The sequence below is a fragment of the Puma concolor genome, chromosome B1 (assembly GCF_028749965.1).
Source record: "Puma concolor isolate L17-30 chromosome B1, mPumCon1.1.hap2, whole genome shotgun sequence".
Classification (NCBI taxonomy): Eukaryota; Metazoa; Chordata; class Mammalia; order Carnivora; family Felidae; genus Puma; species Puma concolor.
In genome coordinates, this window is record NC_141670.1 from 149309952 (window position 1) to 149326859 (window position 16908).

Consider the following 16908-nt stretch of genomic DNA (forward strand, 5'->3'; position numbering starts at 1 on the left):
ACAGAGTACTTTTTCTATGTCCCTTCCCCAACTCTCTGTCCTTCTACTTTAGTTTTGATTGGTTGCTCTCCAAGCCTGATGCACACCTATTATTCTGGGGCTTTACTGTTCAACAAAGCTGATTGATTTTTGTGATGCTGACTCTGTCTCACTTGAATAGTGAGGTATATTCGTGAGTAATATCCTAAGAACAGGTAAGTGGGAAGATAAACTGGAATTTGATGGTTCCTAAATATTTTATTCTACCTTATACTTTATTAATAGGTTAGTTACATCTAGAATTTTAGGTTTAAAATCATTTTCCTCTAGAAGTTTCACAACATTGCACTCTATGTTCTAGCTGTTCTAATTTTGCTGTTGAAAGGATTGTCATTGTCTTGATTTTTATTTCTCTGTATGTGACCTCTTTTTCTGATTCTTATTTTTGTGTTTTGAAATCTTTTTCTTGGTTACCTGAAATTCCACAGTATTATGTGTAGATAATTGTTGTTCTGGCCATTCAGATTTATATATGAAGATGTGTATCTACCTTCATTTCTGAGAATATTTATTTATTTTATAGATTGATACTTTATGCCTTTTCTTACATATTTTCTCTTTTCTTTTGGATTCTCTATTTTGGGATAGTTTATAAACTTTATCTTCCAACTATTCTGTAATTTGTAAAAACTTTGGAATGGTATTTTAAATTTTCAAGTGTTCTCTCTTAATTCTTTCTTCTTTTTAAAATGATCCCATTCAAATTTTGCATGGGTAGTGTTTTCTCAAGTATAAAGTAAATTACAATGATTTTTTTTTTTTTTTTGTAAGTTTTCTTCTGGTCTTTGAAACACTTGTTTTTAAAGGATTAATCTTTTCTATTAGCCTTGGTCTTTCTCAGTAATGCTTAAAGGATTTCTTCAAATGATTTGTGATTCTTACTGCCCATATGTACCTTCACATTTTGAATGAGAAAAAATATTTGACAAGGAACGTTCTGCCTATGGGTGAGTTTTGTTGACTCTCAGGCCTTGTCTGTCAGATGAGGAATTTAGTGTTTTCGATAGGTGTTCCCACTTTTTCTCAAGACAGTTTGTTCAATTATCTTGGAGAATAATTCTGATTTTTTTTATTTAATCTAAGGAGAAGAGCGTGGCATTAGGCTGATTGACGAGCAGAGGTAGGAGAGCGGATTCTATATATACACACACATCCTGTTAATACCCATTTTCAGCCAGTCCTACTTCGCATTCCCATCTCTGATACTTGAGTCTGAGACTTACTGAGATTCTCCTGGCCATCCATCAATGACATTAACTGTATCCTCCTCTGTGTTCTGAGCTGCAGCTTCCTGCAGAATGCTTTATCATCCAAACATGCATTTGCCTTTCATCATTAGAACTTGTGGGTGTCTCTGGGTCACATGTGCCACCTTCCATAACTGTTTTATTCCTTTACAATCATTTTATGGAGTCTTGAAAAGGAGAAATCTCGGTTCATCAATTTGTACAGAAGTCAGTTTTACATTTAAAAAAAGGGGAGAGGGGTTAGTGCCTGGGTGGCTCAGTCAGTTAAGTGTCTGACTTTGGCTCAGGTCATGATCTCATGGTTCATGGGTTTGAGCCCCACATCGGGCTCTGTGCTGACAGCTCGAAGCCTGGAGCCTGCTTTGGATTCTGTGTCTCCTTCTCTCTCTGCCCCTCCCCGACTCGTGCTTTTTCTCTTTCAAAAATAAATGGACGTTAAAATTTTTTCTTAAAAAAGATCCTGGAGGCAGAATAAGGAGTATATGTTTTCAACAGGCAAGACATTCACTCAATTCAATCATTTCCCTGTAAAACCAATACGTCTACCTTTAAGATTTGTTGTGATGTCCTTGCCTCTGTACCAAATAGCCTGATTTTTAAGTTCCTAAGTATGTTTTATGGTTTTAAAAGTATCTTCTCATAGGTTTAAAAATATTTCCTCTTTTCCTACCAGGCTGAAGCTCTTGATTCTTGCTAACTCACTTTTCCTATCAGTAATTTTCTGTTATTTCTCATGTCCCGTGTTCTGAGATAGCCACAGATGACCAAGCTTAACACATTGAAGCGTTTTGAATAAAACAAGTGGAAATAGATTCTGTGGGAGGATTTGAGCTCTTCTCCCAAAATGATGGTGTTCAAACTGTGGCGCCTAGCCCTTGAGACATGCGGGTTGGTTGTTCAGAGGCTTCTGTGCTTTCCTCCCCTGTTCTCAGGTACATCAAGTAAAGATGAGCCGCTGAAGCGCCCAGTTTTTTTCATAACATACCAAATACAATTTGATCTTAACTTCTTGACTCAGTTGTTGTTACACATGACGACATTTACAATTATCTGTGGGTACACTGAAAAGAATTAAACAGATTCACCCATATTATTACCTATTCTAAGTGTGGCGGCTTCTGTTGCTTCTTCCAGCTCACCGATGAAATCCAAACCCCATTTTCACCACCACTACCACCATCCAGATGCTCAGAGCTCTTGACTCTACATTAAGTTTCTAGGTTGAAAGATTGTTATAGCCAATGTCTGTGTCTCATTACTTTTTTTTTTTAATGTACTTTTTTTTACTGCTACCAATGGTTCTTTCTCATCCCCTCTATGTGCTGCCTCCCTGGTCCACCAACCACCACTCCCTGTTTATAACCACAGGCAGAACTGAAGTTTCCTGGAGAATCGTAAATAATAGAGGGAAGCCTGGATAGGCCCAGCAGGAGGAAGTAGGTGTCATGTACCTTCTGAGGAGTACCATTCCAAGATTTCGTTTTTTGAATAATTTTTTAATAAGTGCTTATGCTTAGCAGTTTTTTTTTTCCTTTGAGAATTGACTATATACATCATCCTGGATTCAAAAAATGGCATTTTATATTTCACTAACTTTATAAAACAGGAAGAACAACACAACTTTTTCAGTAAAACCATTTCATTGCTCTTAGTTGGACATATTTTTTTCTTTGAACCCCTGCATATTACTTCATTAATACTTGAATAGGTAATTCTGACAATCTCTTATTTTATATAATTTGGATGCTTATTTTATCATTCTGCCTGGAGTGATAAAAAGCCATCTGAGGTCAGGGACTCTAACTCACTCATCTTTGTATTCCTTGTAACACCCAAAGAGTAAAATAACAGGCACTTCATAATTATTTGAAGAGTTGAACAGAAGCACTTGACACTCATAAATGCATAAAGTTACTTTATTTTAAGTATACATTTAATTTTGAAAAATATAAATGCTAAAATATCTCATCTTCTTCATCTCTTAATTCCATAAAAGTCACAATAGAAAGCTTCATAAAACTGTAAAATACTATAATGTTATAGGAATTTTAGGTTTTATATTGGAAAAAAATTATTAGTAATATATTGAAATGTTTTCTGTTCTTTATCATTTGTTCCACCATGTTGATCTACTTCATTTAAAATAAAAAGATGCATCATTTCTCCAAAGTTAATAAAGACTTAAGAGAATAAAAATAAGAATATCTGAAAGTGCGTATTGATTCTGAAAAGTAAGGTGTACAGATATGTACCAGCCATGAAAATGGCTAAAAAAGAGGCAACTACTCACTCTTTTCACATTGTAGGACTGGGACAAAGTTAACTTCTGGCTCTAAAAGTTTCACTGGATGACTTTAGCCCTGAGTTGCAATTATCTGCCTGGGAAACAGAATTCAGGATTTTTGTATGTACCCATAGAGCACAGAGAAATGAGCTAAGAAATAGGTCATACCCAAATTTCTGGTCAAAACACAACTTGACTGGCTAGCATATATCACAAAACTTTTTTTTTTTTTAAATTTCAGGCTGCAATGAAGCTCAATGAAATCATCATGTGAAAACTCCCAAGGCCCTTCAGCCAGTCAAATGCTATAAAATATCATTTGATTGTATTCAGCCACTTGGTGCCACTGGGCTTTATGCTTCATGCTGTGAAGAGTAGATGTGAAATATCATGGAATAAATAAGAAAATCTCAAGTTCCTGCACCAAAATCACTAAGTGGTATGAAAAGATTTGAAGAAAGCTTTGTCCCATCCCTGAACAATGTCAACCTCTGTAATACAACTCAAATGGTTTTGTTTTGTTTTTAAAGGATAGTCAGCAGTCAATACATTTCAAGTACTTTAACACAGTTTAAAAAAAAAAAAAAAAAGAACCAAAAACTCGGAAGACAATCGTTCTCTATATTATACAGCAATATATAGCTGATAAAAGATTTACTCTGTGTGTGTTGGTGCGTGTGCATAAAACATACACAAACTGACTTACTGATGGCAGATAATCACTTCTTCCCACCCTTCCCCCATTTCTTGAGGTGGGGGCTCATTAGAGAGGGTTTTCTTTTTGTTTTTGCACATCGTTAAGCCTCCGTCCCCCACCCCCTGACTCCACTGCTTGACTGGAAGAAGAGGCAGGATCACTACTGCCTGTGGCACAGAAAATAGTTAGGATTCCAAGTCCTTGTCTCACACAGAAGAAGAGTGATCTTTATCAAGGAAAACAGTGTCTCCAAGAGATTTTCTTTCAAATGCAAAATGAGAGGCCTTTATGCTCCTTTGATAAGGCCAACTCTTGGCCCAGTGATCTCTTCAACAGTAAGTTTGTACAACCACAGGACTTCTGCTTGACATCTTGGGAGTGTACACTTCATCTTGGACTCCTAACAACTCATGTCTCTGTATTCACATCGGGGAATGACACTGTGTGAAAAATTCACCTTTGTACTGTATTCTGTGTGTCCAGTTTACACAAACAAAACCACCACCAAATCCGGCTGGTCCTCAGACAATGAGTAAACTCAGCTGAAATGCAGATGATCTGGTGGCTCTGTATGGACCTCAGGTTTTGTATGCTTGTTGGGTAACTACTTCTGTTCCTCTGAAACTAATGATTTTTAAAAAGTTTCCCTGGGCTCCAAAATATTGCAAGGGTGTGATATTAACTGTTACTTTTAGCAGACAGAAAGTACTATACTGCATTCACATCATGAATTTCAACCTTTTGCCACAGAATATGGATCATAAGTGGATGTGCAGATAGCTTTTAGATCTGCTCAAAGGCTGAAATATTGAGTTAAGTCGCTTCAGGAGTTCTTTGAAAGAGATGGAGAAAGGCACAGATCCTGAAATACTTGATTCATGATCAGAAAGATAAAGTATTATATCTAGGGCTTTTATAAAAGTGAATAAAGGTGTCTTTAATTTAACATGATCATAGGTTAGACTGAACTTATTATGCATGCTCTTAGACATTTTTTTTGATGCTTCCCTTGGTAAAGAAAAAGGAAAATCTTCTTATATAGTTTTATATTAGAGTAATGAAAAACCAGGTAGTATAATCATTTTAAGGATAGCTCTAAATACAAACGCAATGCCAAAATCTGGTGCGTAAGGTTTTAACAAATAACACGTAATCTGCTGCTTTCATTTTAATGAAAACAAATTGCAGGTCATTTATGTCTAATTTGTATAAAATTTAACGTTTTAAGATTAGCAGATACTATAAAAGTAACAGCTAATTCAGGGTAATAAGATTTTTATAATCAAAATTTTAAGAGGACAGAATTATAATTTAATCAACACAAGAATGAGTGGGAGTCACTATGTGCATATATTGAAACCAAATAAATGGCTTCATCCTGCTTCTGGTACTCCTCCAGCAACCTGTTTTAGTTAGGATATATCACAAATGTGGTGACATAAATCCAAAATTATGAATTCAGTTATGCAGACTCACAACACATAATGCAACCTATTAAAAAGATTACACTTAAATAACATGCTAAATTTGGTGACTAAAGACCCAATTTTCTTTTTTCTAATTTTCAGTATGGTACTTTGAAATGTATCCGTCCTAAAAAACATGTGTTTTAGCAATGTTAAAATGTGTGTGTGTGTATATATGTATATACACACATATGTATATATATACATACACACACATACATACACATATACACACACATACATACACATATATATACATACACATATGTACATATACATACCTCAGCAGATCTGTCTGCATTCCCATAAACACTATAAATAGGTCAATGGTCTATTAATATTTCTATGAATTTTGTAGGATCCGTGATGGCATCTGGGCAATAAAATATATTTAGCCTTATTTGCATAATGGTAAATCTCTCAGACCTCTCATGGATTTTTCATATATAATGGGGTTTGGGTTTTATGAAAACTGACACAGGGGTCTGGATAACTGTCCATTGCCTACCTTCGCTCTGTCTTTTTCTAACTCTGCACATATGTGCACCAGCCACACACAGAGTATGTACACAAACACACAAATATTTCAAAATGAAAAAAATGTCCAAAATACTGCATAGGACATCGACATGGTAATACAATCAGCATCTATGTCTGGATATTACTATTATCAAAACATCAGTTATTCCCATTACATAGGAGCTTCTCCCTTCTTCCCCAATCTCTTCATAGAACAGTAAATTTCTCTTAAAGAAAGGGAAAAATGGATGCTTAGAAACATGGTGTTTTTAATCTGATCCAGCCCTCTGGCTTACCTTAGAGATTGTGTATCCGTGTGTGTGTGTGTGTGTGTGTGTGTGTGTGTGTAAAAATCACATTATATACAATACAATTTTTACAGAAAGCCTGGCAGCTACAAATAAGAGGTAGAACTACTCAAAACTATGTTTCCTGCTGCAGGAAAAAATTCATTTTCTTTACAGTAATTAAAAAAAAGTTTAAAAAATTGACAAAAAATAAGTTGCAGGTTAGGCCCCATAATTTAAACAACAAAATCTACGAAGAAAAATATTCTTCAATGTACTCAACAGATAAGTTCATTAAAGGGTTAAAAAAAGTTGCATAGGAAAAAGGGATATTCCAGCACTTGCTACAAGGATGGCAACAGTTTCTCTACAGGGAGTTAAGTACCTTTAGTTTTTCTTCTTTTGATAACTCTAAGATTAGGGCTTACAAGCAAGAGCAAGTTCGCATTGCAGCACTTTTTCCAGTCCTGGAAAGCTCTAGAAGCAAGAAGGGACTCTGCCTGGAGGTCAAGGTTTATTCTACCAGGCAGACAGACAAGCCAGTAAGCACAGCTCCAAAGCTAGTTGTAAGTTCCTTCAATACGTTAAAAAGGTGTTACAAAATCCTTAATACTTTTGCCCTCTGCTTAATAAAGGAAAAGGACAGGGTCTGTGTGTGTCTTCAGTGACAGAGGAATTTGGTTGTCAGAGGACACATCTGAAAGTGTGAAAAGAAAAGGGGATTCTTCAGATGTTTTTAAGGGACAGTGCTGGGGCGCCTGGGTGGCGCAGTCGGTTAAGCGTCCGACTTCAGCCAGGTCACGATCTCGCGGTCCGGGAGTTCGAGCCCCGCGTCAGGCTCTGGGCTGATGGCTGGGAGCCTGGAGCCTGTTTCTGATTCTGTGTCTCCCTCTCTCTCTGCCCCTCCCCCGTTCATGCTCTGTCTCTCTCTGTCCCAAAAATAAATAAACGTTGAAAAAAAAAAAAAAAAAAAAAAGGAACAGTGCAGTATGGTCTTGATTTTACCTATGCAAGAGAGAAGCAGAGTGAGCACTATATTATTTGGCCAATGACCAAAACCCAAAACAAAACAAAAATTAAAAAATAAACAACCAGACAAAACCCCAGAACATTAACAACAAAAAGTGTCAATTTTAAAGAAAAACAAACAGGTTACAATGTAGTTTCTGTTCCCTTGCTCCTCCAGAAATAATCATTGTCTTCAGGCTCAAGTTCTATCCTAATTTGAGGCACAACTTTTACTGGAGTTCTAGGAGGACTGGAGAAAAAAGAAAAGAAAGGAAATAGTAAGTAAATCAGATTTCCTTTATCATGTGTCAAATATACTTCTGCACTGTGCAGAAGCTGGATGGGTCTGTCCTTTGTTCTCTTTAAAATACTTATCTGCTCTTTCTGTATTAAACACAAACATTCTTAAATGGGAGGAAGGTACCAGAAGAGTCAAGAAATTCAAGTAAAAAATTTCTTAAAAATTTCATACCTAGGTTTCAAAAAAAACACACACACAAAAATCAAGAAGAAGGACGGCCATGCAGGTGATACCGTGAGAAATTAAAGGGACAAACAGACTTACATGAAGAAAATATTCATGAGTTTTGCTTTTCGGAAAATCAAGGAGGGTCTGAGGTCTCTGCAGCCGTGTTAAGATTAGGGAAGAAAACTACTGGAGAGCTGCCAGCAGTTACCCTTCAAACAGAGATGATGCGGAAGCAATAAAAGCGAATGTGAGTCCTGGGCTTTACCTTAATGACAATGAAAGTTCCATTACTTCGCAGTATAGTAGGCCTCGTAGAACACTTTCTACATAAAAGCTGGGGAGAGGTTCGGGGATTGGGTAAGTGATTTCAGATAACTTGTAGACAGGACAGGAAACAAGGTATTCTGCCAATAATCCACCATGGGCTACATTTCTGAGGGGCAATCATCCCATAGAACAATGTAAAATACCGAGTTGTCCTTTACCTTGGCATACCGAGTGACTGAAGGAAAGGAATTTTATCAGCATGATGTGTGGCGTTCAAGGAATGTTGGCGATCTTTCTCCTGGAAAAAAAAAAAATTCTTTAAATCATAAACAGCAGACTTAGGGAACATATAAAATTTGAGTAAAAATAAAAATTGTCATAAAAATTGATGCATTACAATGGGAAAGAGAAAGGCATACTTAGACAATTTCAATAGACACCGTATTGACCTAAGAATCTAACTAATGTGATGAAGATAAAAATCTGTTAGCTTCATTTCCTCTGGGTGAATACAATGGGATGGACCGCTGTTCTTTTCGGTGAGGGGGTAGGAGGCCAAACATTTGTAGAGGATCTACTTAATGTCTTAAGTTTTGCCCTTGGATTTCCTTTCTTCTTCGGCACCCAGTTTTGCCCTGCTGTTATTCATGGGGGGAGAAGAAGATTTTGAGGAACTTAATTTTCCTGCACCTCTACTAACAATTTTGTTCTTTCATGAATTATAAAAGACTAATATGGCATTAGAAAAGATTTCAGTTAGAATGATCAGAGATATTTTGCTTAAGTAAATTTCTAATTCATATCAATTGTTCCATGCACCTTTCTAATGGATTTCTGAGAGAATGAATAACAGCTACCACTAAAAGAACCATTTTGCCATACAACTTTCTTCATGAGCCTCCAATTCTAGCTGGTGGTGTTTTTTATTTATTTTTTATTTTTTTGCAGCAGCCTTTAAACTGTACTTAGAAGGGCTATCCTAGGTCATGATGTCAACAGAAGACATACGTGCCGTGTCCCTTACACAGTTTTGTTTTGCTATGAATGCATTAATAAAATGAAAAATGAAGCCAGAATATAGTTTGAGAAGCTTGAATTGAAAAAAGAAATATTAACTAAATCCTGCTAATGGGATTGAGAAGAAATTAGCCTCAGTTACATGTCATGGGTTACAGACTGGGCATCAGAGCTGAGACTGCTTTAATTGTTCTTTAAACCCAGTGTGGCAGCCAGCCTCCAAGATGGCCTCCCAGCCTTCCTGGTGCCTCCTGGCATTCATGTCCTTGTGTCATTCCTTTCCATGTTGTACCAGGGTTGGTTGGCGTGTGACCCTTAGAACATGGCAGAAGTGATGGCATGTCACTTCTGAGATTCAGTTATAAAAGACTGCTGCTTCTGCCTTGGTTTCTCTCTCTGTTCTCACTGGGCTTGGGGGAACCTATATTACGGGGAGATGCCCAGGGTCCAGGGAACTGAAACCTCCTGCCAATGGCCTTGCGCATGAACATGGAAGCAGATCCCAGTTCCCATTGTCTTCAAGCTTAGCCCCCACCAAAGGCTTGTCTGCTGTCTCACGAGTTGCTAGAGCCAGAACCACCTAAATCAGCTGTTCCTAAATTCCTGAACATCCGGAACTGTAGAAGAAAATATATATTTGTTGTTTTAAGCTGCTGAATGTTTTGGTAATTTGTTACACAGCGACAGGAAACTAATATGCCCAATTTTCATAAACAGTCATTCATTTCACACTTTTCTTGGCAACCTCTTCCTGAAGTGGAAGTGGCATTGTCAAACAGAAGTCAAAGTGTCTCAACTGTCTTTTTTCTCATAACAGATCAGTAAACTTTGAAGTACATCTGGATCTGAAAGAATACATTTTCTTCAAATGAGAACCCAAAGGGAAAGTAGTTTGGAAGCAACTGCTACTTGATATTGGAAAAGCTTGAGCTATTCACTAGTGTTACTTCGGAGGTTTTCCCCTTTCTTCAAGTGGCCTGTTAACTCAATTACAAAAGAAAAGATGGTATGTCAGAAACCGTTCCACCTTAGTCACCAGGCTATTACCCCTGAAAAACCAGTCCACTTAAAAAGGTGTTTTCAAAATAGCAGGAAAGGAATAAAGAAATTAGGAAGAAAATGTACTATATCTTGTAAGTAATACCTAAAAAGTTTTGTTAATATTTTATGATTGCTAATTTAATTGAAAATAACAATTACTCCAAATTCTCAATACGGACAACTGATTTACTGATCATTTAGAGACCTATGATGCAATTTCTCTCTTGAGCTCATTTGGTCATTGGCTAAATAAAGCCTAAGGAAGACAAAACGGTAATAGACAGTGATGTACTACTATAAGCTGCAATTCTAAATACCAGCAGAAAAAAAAGAAAAATAAAAACATGGTTACAAGTTTAGCAATTGAAAGAAACTGGTGGGAACTTGGGTCAGAGAAAAGACTACCAAACAAAAACTTAGAAGGTTATGGATAAAAGAAAGAAGAGTGAAGCTCCAGGATGTAAAAAATGGAGTTTTATAATAATGAAGTATAAATCTTCAAATAGAGAAACAGGAAGAAAATAGAGGGGAAATTAAATGACAATTCTAAAGATTTTTCTCTGCAAGTACAAATCATATTTGAGCAGTCATGAAAGAGGTTAGTTCTACTCACTGTCGGAAGGTTTGCTATCTCTTAGGAAAGGTTGCTGTTCCATGATGTCCATTGGGATTTTAATACTTGGAACTTTTTCTGAGTATGGGCAGTCAGACTGTGAAAGAAATTTGTAACAGTTTTTAGAAAGTTTTTACAATACAGCCCTTCTTTACCTTCCAGTACTGATCAAATCTATCATAATATCATTCACATTGTCTAAGGAGAAAATACTTTGATATAATCATTTTTACTTGCTAACTTTTCAAATTCTACACAGTCCTTCTCACATTTGTTTTCCTCTCTTCTGAGTCAATGGAGTTAATTAAAACTAGAACCACACCAAATAGATATCACTACAAATGAAAACAAGTGTAAAGCTTACATAAACTGGATTCCCAATCATCAAATATCTATGGGTTTGTTACATGTATAAGGAAAATAATCTCAATATGAAACATTAAATCTAGCATAGGAAACTTCCTGGACTATAACATGGGCTTACAATTCTTGTTTCATTTATGCTTTCTGATTCCATGTTCAAGAAAATGAGGACTCATCTTTCTTTCCAAGACAGGTAGAAGACTAACATTCATGATCAAGGAGCCCTGTATGTACAGTTGAAAATAAACCCCTCCCTCTTACTCTAATACTCTAGCAAAACTATTTTATAGTTAAAGTTTCATTTCAATTTGCTCATACCAAATACATTTGAAAGCTTAGCAAAACATGAGAAAATAAAAATCAAAAGGAAGGTACTAGGGAGCTATTCATGGGGCTGTTTAAGAAAACAGGTCACCATGGGGCACCTGGGTGGTTCAGTCAGTTAAGTGTCCGACTTTGGCTCAGGCCATGATCTCTTGGTTTGTGGGTCTGAGCCCCATGTCAGGCTCTGTGCTGACAGCTCAGGGCCTGGAGCCTGCTTCGATTCTGTGTCTCCCTCTCTCTGTCCCTCCCCCACTTGAGCTCTGTCTCTCAAAAATGAATAAATGTTAAAAAAACAACAACAGGTCACCTAAGCCAAAACTGTAACAGATTTTCACAGGATTACCACCTTACTTTTTTTAAAGAAATCATTATATTGAATCCAAATCTATGTTTAGACTGAAAAGATAAAATCCATCCCTTAACTGAAACTACCAGAGATGGCCTTTAGCAGAAAGATGGGGGGAGGGGGGTAAGAACTAGAGATCAAAGAAAATAAAGAAAAAATAAACCTTAACATACAGACTACTACATACATTGAAAATTCCTTTAAGGTGAATCTAAAGATGGTAATAAGCCACCATATGATTTTAAGGGACTAAGATATTGCATTTAAATTGACCAAAAAAAAAAAAAAAAAAATGAAGACGTCACATGCATGTACCTTTATGTGAATGTCAAGAAGGACAAGTTTTAATCACAGTATTTCAAACATTTCCCCAAATAATAGCATTTATGGATGAATAGGTTGGAAGCCAACCCTTAATCATAGCCTACAGGAAGGTCCAAAAATGACTGAGTGGCTCAAAATATTGGCAAGCCATAATTTTTCACTACTTCTGCTCACAAATGTGCTGTAACCCCCATGCCCCTCTGTGGCTCTCTATATCCATGGATCCTAGCATCCATGATTACCAGGTGGACACTAGGAGAGTCACCTTCCAGATAAAGAGCCCCCAAATAATAAGCTCAACACACAGAACTTATTACACACATGTACTCAAATTGCCTGGTTGAGTTCACTAAGACAAATACACAAGCTTGTTGTTTTTTGGTGGGGGTTGGGGCAAGAAGAAAAAGAGGAAATGAAAAGAAACAAGTAGCACACATTATCTTCAAGAAATCTGTTGGAAATACAGAGCTGGAAACAGTAAATATCATTCATAAAAGAATAGCATTGTTTAAATAAAATATGATCTGTTGAAAATTGAATCAAAGAATTAGAAGAACTTCTCAGGAGCTCATTTGATACAACTTTTGAACTAGAGAGCATAAATTTAAAACATCCCCAAAACTTGACAGTTTATTATTTTTTTTCTTAAAAACTATTAGAGATGAGGATTCTACAATATTATTTTCTATATTAGTTATATGTAATAAATTTTAAGTTTGGTGTCCATGTATATAAACTGGCATACTTGTTTTGAAAATTCAAGATGAATTATTACTTTAATTATGTCAGTATTTCAAGTGTTCCCTTTTTTGTCTTGAGTGGCCTAGAAATTAATTTCAAATTTTGATTTCTATTGAATGTGTAAACATTTTTTAACCATTCTTTTTAACACTGCACCCTAATCTGTACTGCAATTTAAACACATTCCCTTTTTCTGTCATCACTGGAAACAGAAAATCTATACACCTGTTCTCACTGAAGATGGATGATGACAGTCACAAAACTTCACTCGGACTCTTTTTCTCTTTAGCTAAATGTGCCTCACATATTTAGACTTTTTTTATTGGATCAGTTTATCTGAAATCCAATTGTGTCTGTTGCCTTCCTTCACTGTACTATTTCTAAATTCTCCACAAAAAATACAACCAGACAGCCTGACCAACTGGAAATAACCAGACAGCCCTGGATCGGAGTTTTGGCTTTGCCACTATGGCTGTGTACACTCAGAAAAATGACTTAACATTTCTCAGTCTAAATTTTCTCCTGTAAAATAGGAACAAAAACATACACTATAAGGCGCTGTTATGGCAAGTAAGGACAAGTATGTATGGTCAATCAAAATGATCAAGTACAGAGTAGACAGCAAAACTTAACTATACTTTACCAGGGATCCAACTAGAATGCGGATACTGTACTGTGTAAAATCCAGAAAAAATCTTCACATAGAAAGTGTCATTTTGGCAGTCCTTTATCCCAGGCTACTGGGACAACCTGTGTGTGTGTGTGTGTGTGTGTGTGTGTGTGTGTGTGTGTGTGTGTAAAAATCCCAGCTTTTCTCCTAGCACTGATTACAGACCCCTACTGCAGCACCCATGAAACAGTCTCCTAAACTAAAGATGAAAAAATGGGCAATAGTTTTATTTCTCTAACCTTAATCACCCAATTGCAGGAGGATCATTTGGACTACAAAACTGACAACTACAATTCTGTAAAACGACCCTAGGCTCCAAGACCCTTTCCTTTTCCTTGAAGGGTCACAGAGAAATAATCTTCAAGTCCAGTGTGAGGGTAACTACAACAGCAGAGGACTTTGGTTGAGTGCCTACTCAAATGGATACATAGATCACAGGAGGTGAAGTCACAGGTATTTGTCTACATCAGGCTTAAAATTACATAAAACTGAGTTATTACCTCAAAGTTAAACCCTGGATTATCAATAGTAAAGCAAATACATTTTACAGCATTATGAATCAAATTTTCTTTTTATCTGTGAAATGGGAGATCGGAGTTCTTTAGATGTGGTTTTTTTTTTTGTTTTTTTTTTTGTTTTTTTTGGTGGTGGGGGGAGTCATTTTATTGCTATCAGTATATTAATGGCTATAGAAGGAATTCAGAAAATATAAAAAAAAAACTAAAGAAAGAAAATAAAGGGCAAAGGAAGACTGGCATGTAACACAGCCAGGTAAATTCTCTGAATTCATCTCACATAAAGTATAATATATATATGACATCCATAAATGTCTCACATTTATTTGTTTAGCTTTACTTTGGAATTTTGGAAAGCCTTACATCATCATTGTCACTGTCCAGACTTCCTTTCTTCTTTTTCTTTTTCTTCTCATCTTCCTTCTTTTTCTTGTCCTTTTCTGGAATGACATCATCGAGGAAGCTGAGGTCATGTTGGGAGAAGAGGTAGTCCATGCCTTTTCTGACAGCTACAAGTGCCAAGATCTACAAGGACAAATATAGAAAGTAGGAAAGAAACAAGGTCAGATAAAGTCATAGTGAGTATTGACACTACTCTATCAAAGGCAGTGGAAACTTATAGAAGGTGAGAATATGACAGAACTCATCTTGCTTATATGGATTTATATTAAGTGGACCATAAACATCTTCTTTATGGGGAAGTTGGATCATAAAAGTACTAAGTCAAACTCACTTTGTTCACTGAAATGTATGATCACATTCACTTAGAATTTCAACACGAAAGGATTATTTTTTAAACCATTTTCTTCCATGTCAGATTTTTAATAAATGGCTGAGAGTTTAAAGGGAAAAAACAGCCTGCATATGATTTCTAATTATTCAAAATTAAAACATTATACAGGTTTTTGAAAATCAAGAAAATTTGTATGACATACAGTACACTAAAACATCTTCAAGGTACTAATAATGAGACAGCATTTGAGTACGCACAGACCACTTAATCTACTGGGTGACTTCAATCACTACCATGACCTGAAAACTTACTGTGTGACAGATGTCGTGTTAAACTCTTAGGCGGTATTTTTCTCATTTATTCCCACCACAAACTCAAAAAGTAGATATTATGATCTCTATCTTACAAGTGAGGAAACTGAGGCTTAGAGACATCCAAAATCACAAAGCCAGAAAACAAAATACAAAGGGCCCCCAGCTGTCTACCTCTAAAATCGGTATTCTTAAAAAAAATACGTACTTTTGATTCTATGAGTTGCCCTTGAAGAGTAACTTGTAAAAGTACATTAAAGATGCCTTTGCTCAAGAATAAAATTAGTATGTACTAGGATATAGGAGTCATGACTGTCTCAAATTAAACATTTGGGTTTATCCACATCATGCTCTCTATATGTCCATTTTTCATCTCCAGGAGAAATTAACAACATCTACCCTACTGATATTATACTATTGCTTTGTGATCAAACAAAACCTCTGGAAAAGTAAAAAATACTTTATACAGATAACACATTTATTATTATTATTTACAGCATCAGCATTAAGTGATTTACTGGATACATTTCAAATTTATGCAGACCTTACTTTATTTTTCCTGCCTGTAGCAAAACTAATAGGTAGACTATACCAATGGGCAAATGGGAGTCATTTCTCACACTCATTGTGTTTTCCAGTAAGTTAACAGAGTTTAAGGGGAAAAAAGGGATATAAGTGAAAAAAAAATATGGCAAACATCACTAGTATTTTATATAATTTTTTTTCCTCCTTCCTTTTTGTTTTCCCTTGGAGAAAAAAAAATTTACAAACAACAAACACATGTAAGATAAATTAGGGGCACCAGGGTGGCTCAGTTGGTTAAGTGTCCAACTCTTGATTTTGGCTCAGGTCATGATCTCACAGTTTGTGGGATCAAGCCATCAGGCTGTGCACTGACAGTGTGGAGCCTGCTTGGGATTCTTTCTCTCCCTCTCTCTCTGCCTCTCCCATGCACGCGCTCGCTCTCTCTCTCTCTCTCTCTCAAAATAAATAAATAATACTAAAAAAAGGATAAAATAATAATCTTGGGTAAGAGTAAGAGGACTTTTATAAAAAATAAAATATGGTCTGTGTATGAAAATTCTGTGGGAGAGACAAAGCAGACTGAGAGGCTGGCTTGGTGACTTGTTTCAAGTGTACACATGTACATTTTCTTGCAAAAAATGGAAAGTTATGGTAAAGTATAAAATTTAGTGATAAAGCCAAAAATAGACCTAGCATTTCCTTTTTTACTTCTTTCACTTGTACTTCTAAGTGCAATGTTAGTTATGTTACCTTGCTTCTCATCATCTGAGAGCCCAGACTTACCCTTAAACTTAGCATGATGCAAACTAGCAAGCAGTTCAAAAACTGCACTTCTCACTCCATTTCTTCTAAGTCACTGGATGACCTGTCAGAAGCTGCCAAACTTGCTTTCTTATTATTTGGACTGAAATGCGTTATGCTTTGTTATTTAGACTGATTCTATTATACAATATTTTAAAGATAACTAATGTGCACTGATGTCTACCTAATGTCAGGCACTGTGCTCTATACTTGATATTTATTAGTGATGCTCAGAGTAACAATACTAATGCCATGCCCATTTTACGAACAAGTTAATGGCAGCTCATGAAGGCTCCCTGAT

General features: G+C 36.1%; 1 protein-coding gene across 8 annotated transcripts in view; it reads right to left on the minus strand.

Annotated features, from left to right (window-relative positions):
* Positions 1-7513: 7513 nt before the first annotated feature.
* SLC4A4 (solute carrier family 4 member 4) overlaps positions 7514-16908 on the minus strand; it is a 354218-nt gene continuing 344823 nt past the window's right edge. For 6 of the 8 annotated variants that reach the window (XM_086704881.1, XM_086704880.1, XM_086704879.1 and 3 more), the window contains 4 exons: positions 14601-14762; positions 10955-11051; positions 8502-8581; positions 7514-7797 (listed from right to left, as the gene is read on the minus strand). In XM_086704881.1, coding sequence (XP_086561007.1) covers positions 8538-8581; positions 10955-11051; positions 14601-14762 — 303 coding nt within the window. In that variant the 3' untranslated portion in view covers positions 7514-7797; positions 8502-8537. The remainder of the gene's footprint in view (positions 7798-8501; positions 8582-10954; positions 11052-14600; positions 14763-16908) is intronic. The other 2 variants (XM_086704885.1, XM_025922405.2) reach the window with 1 other exon arrangement.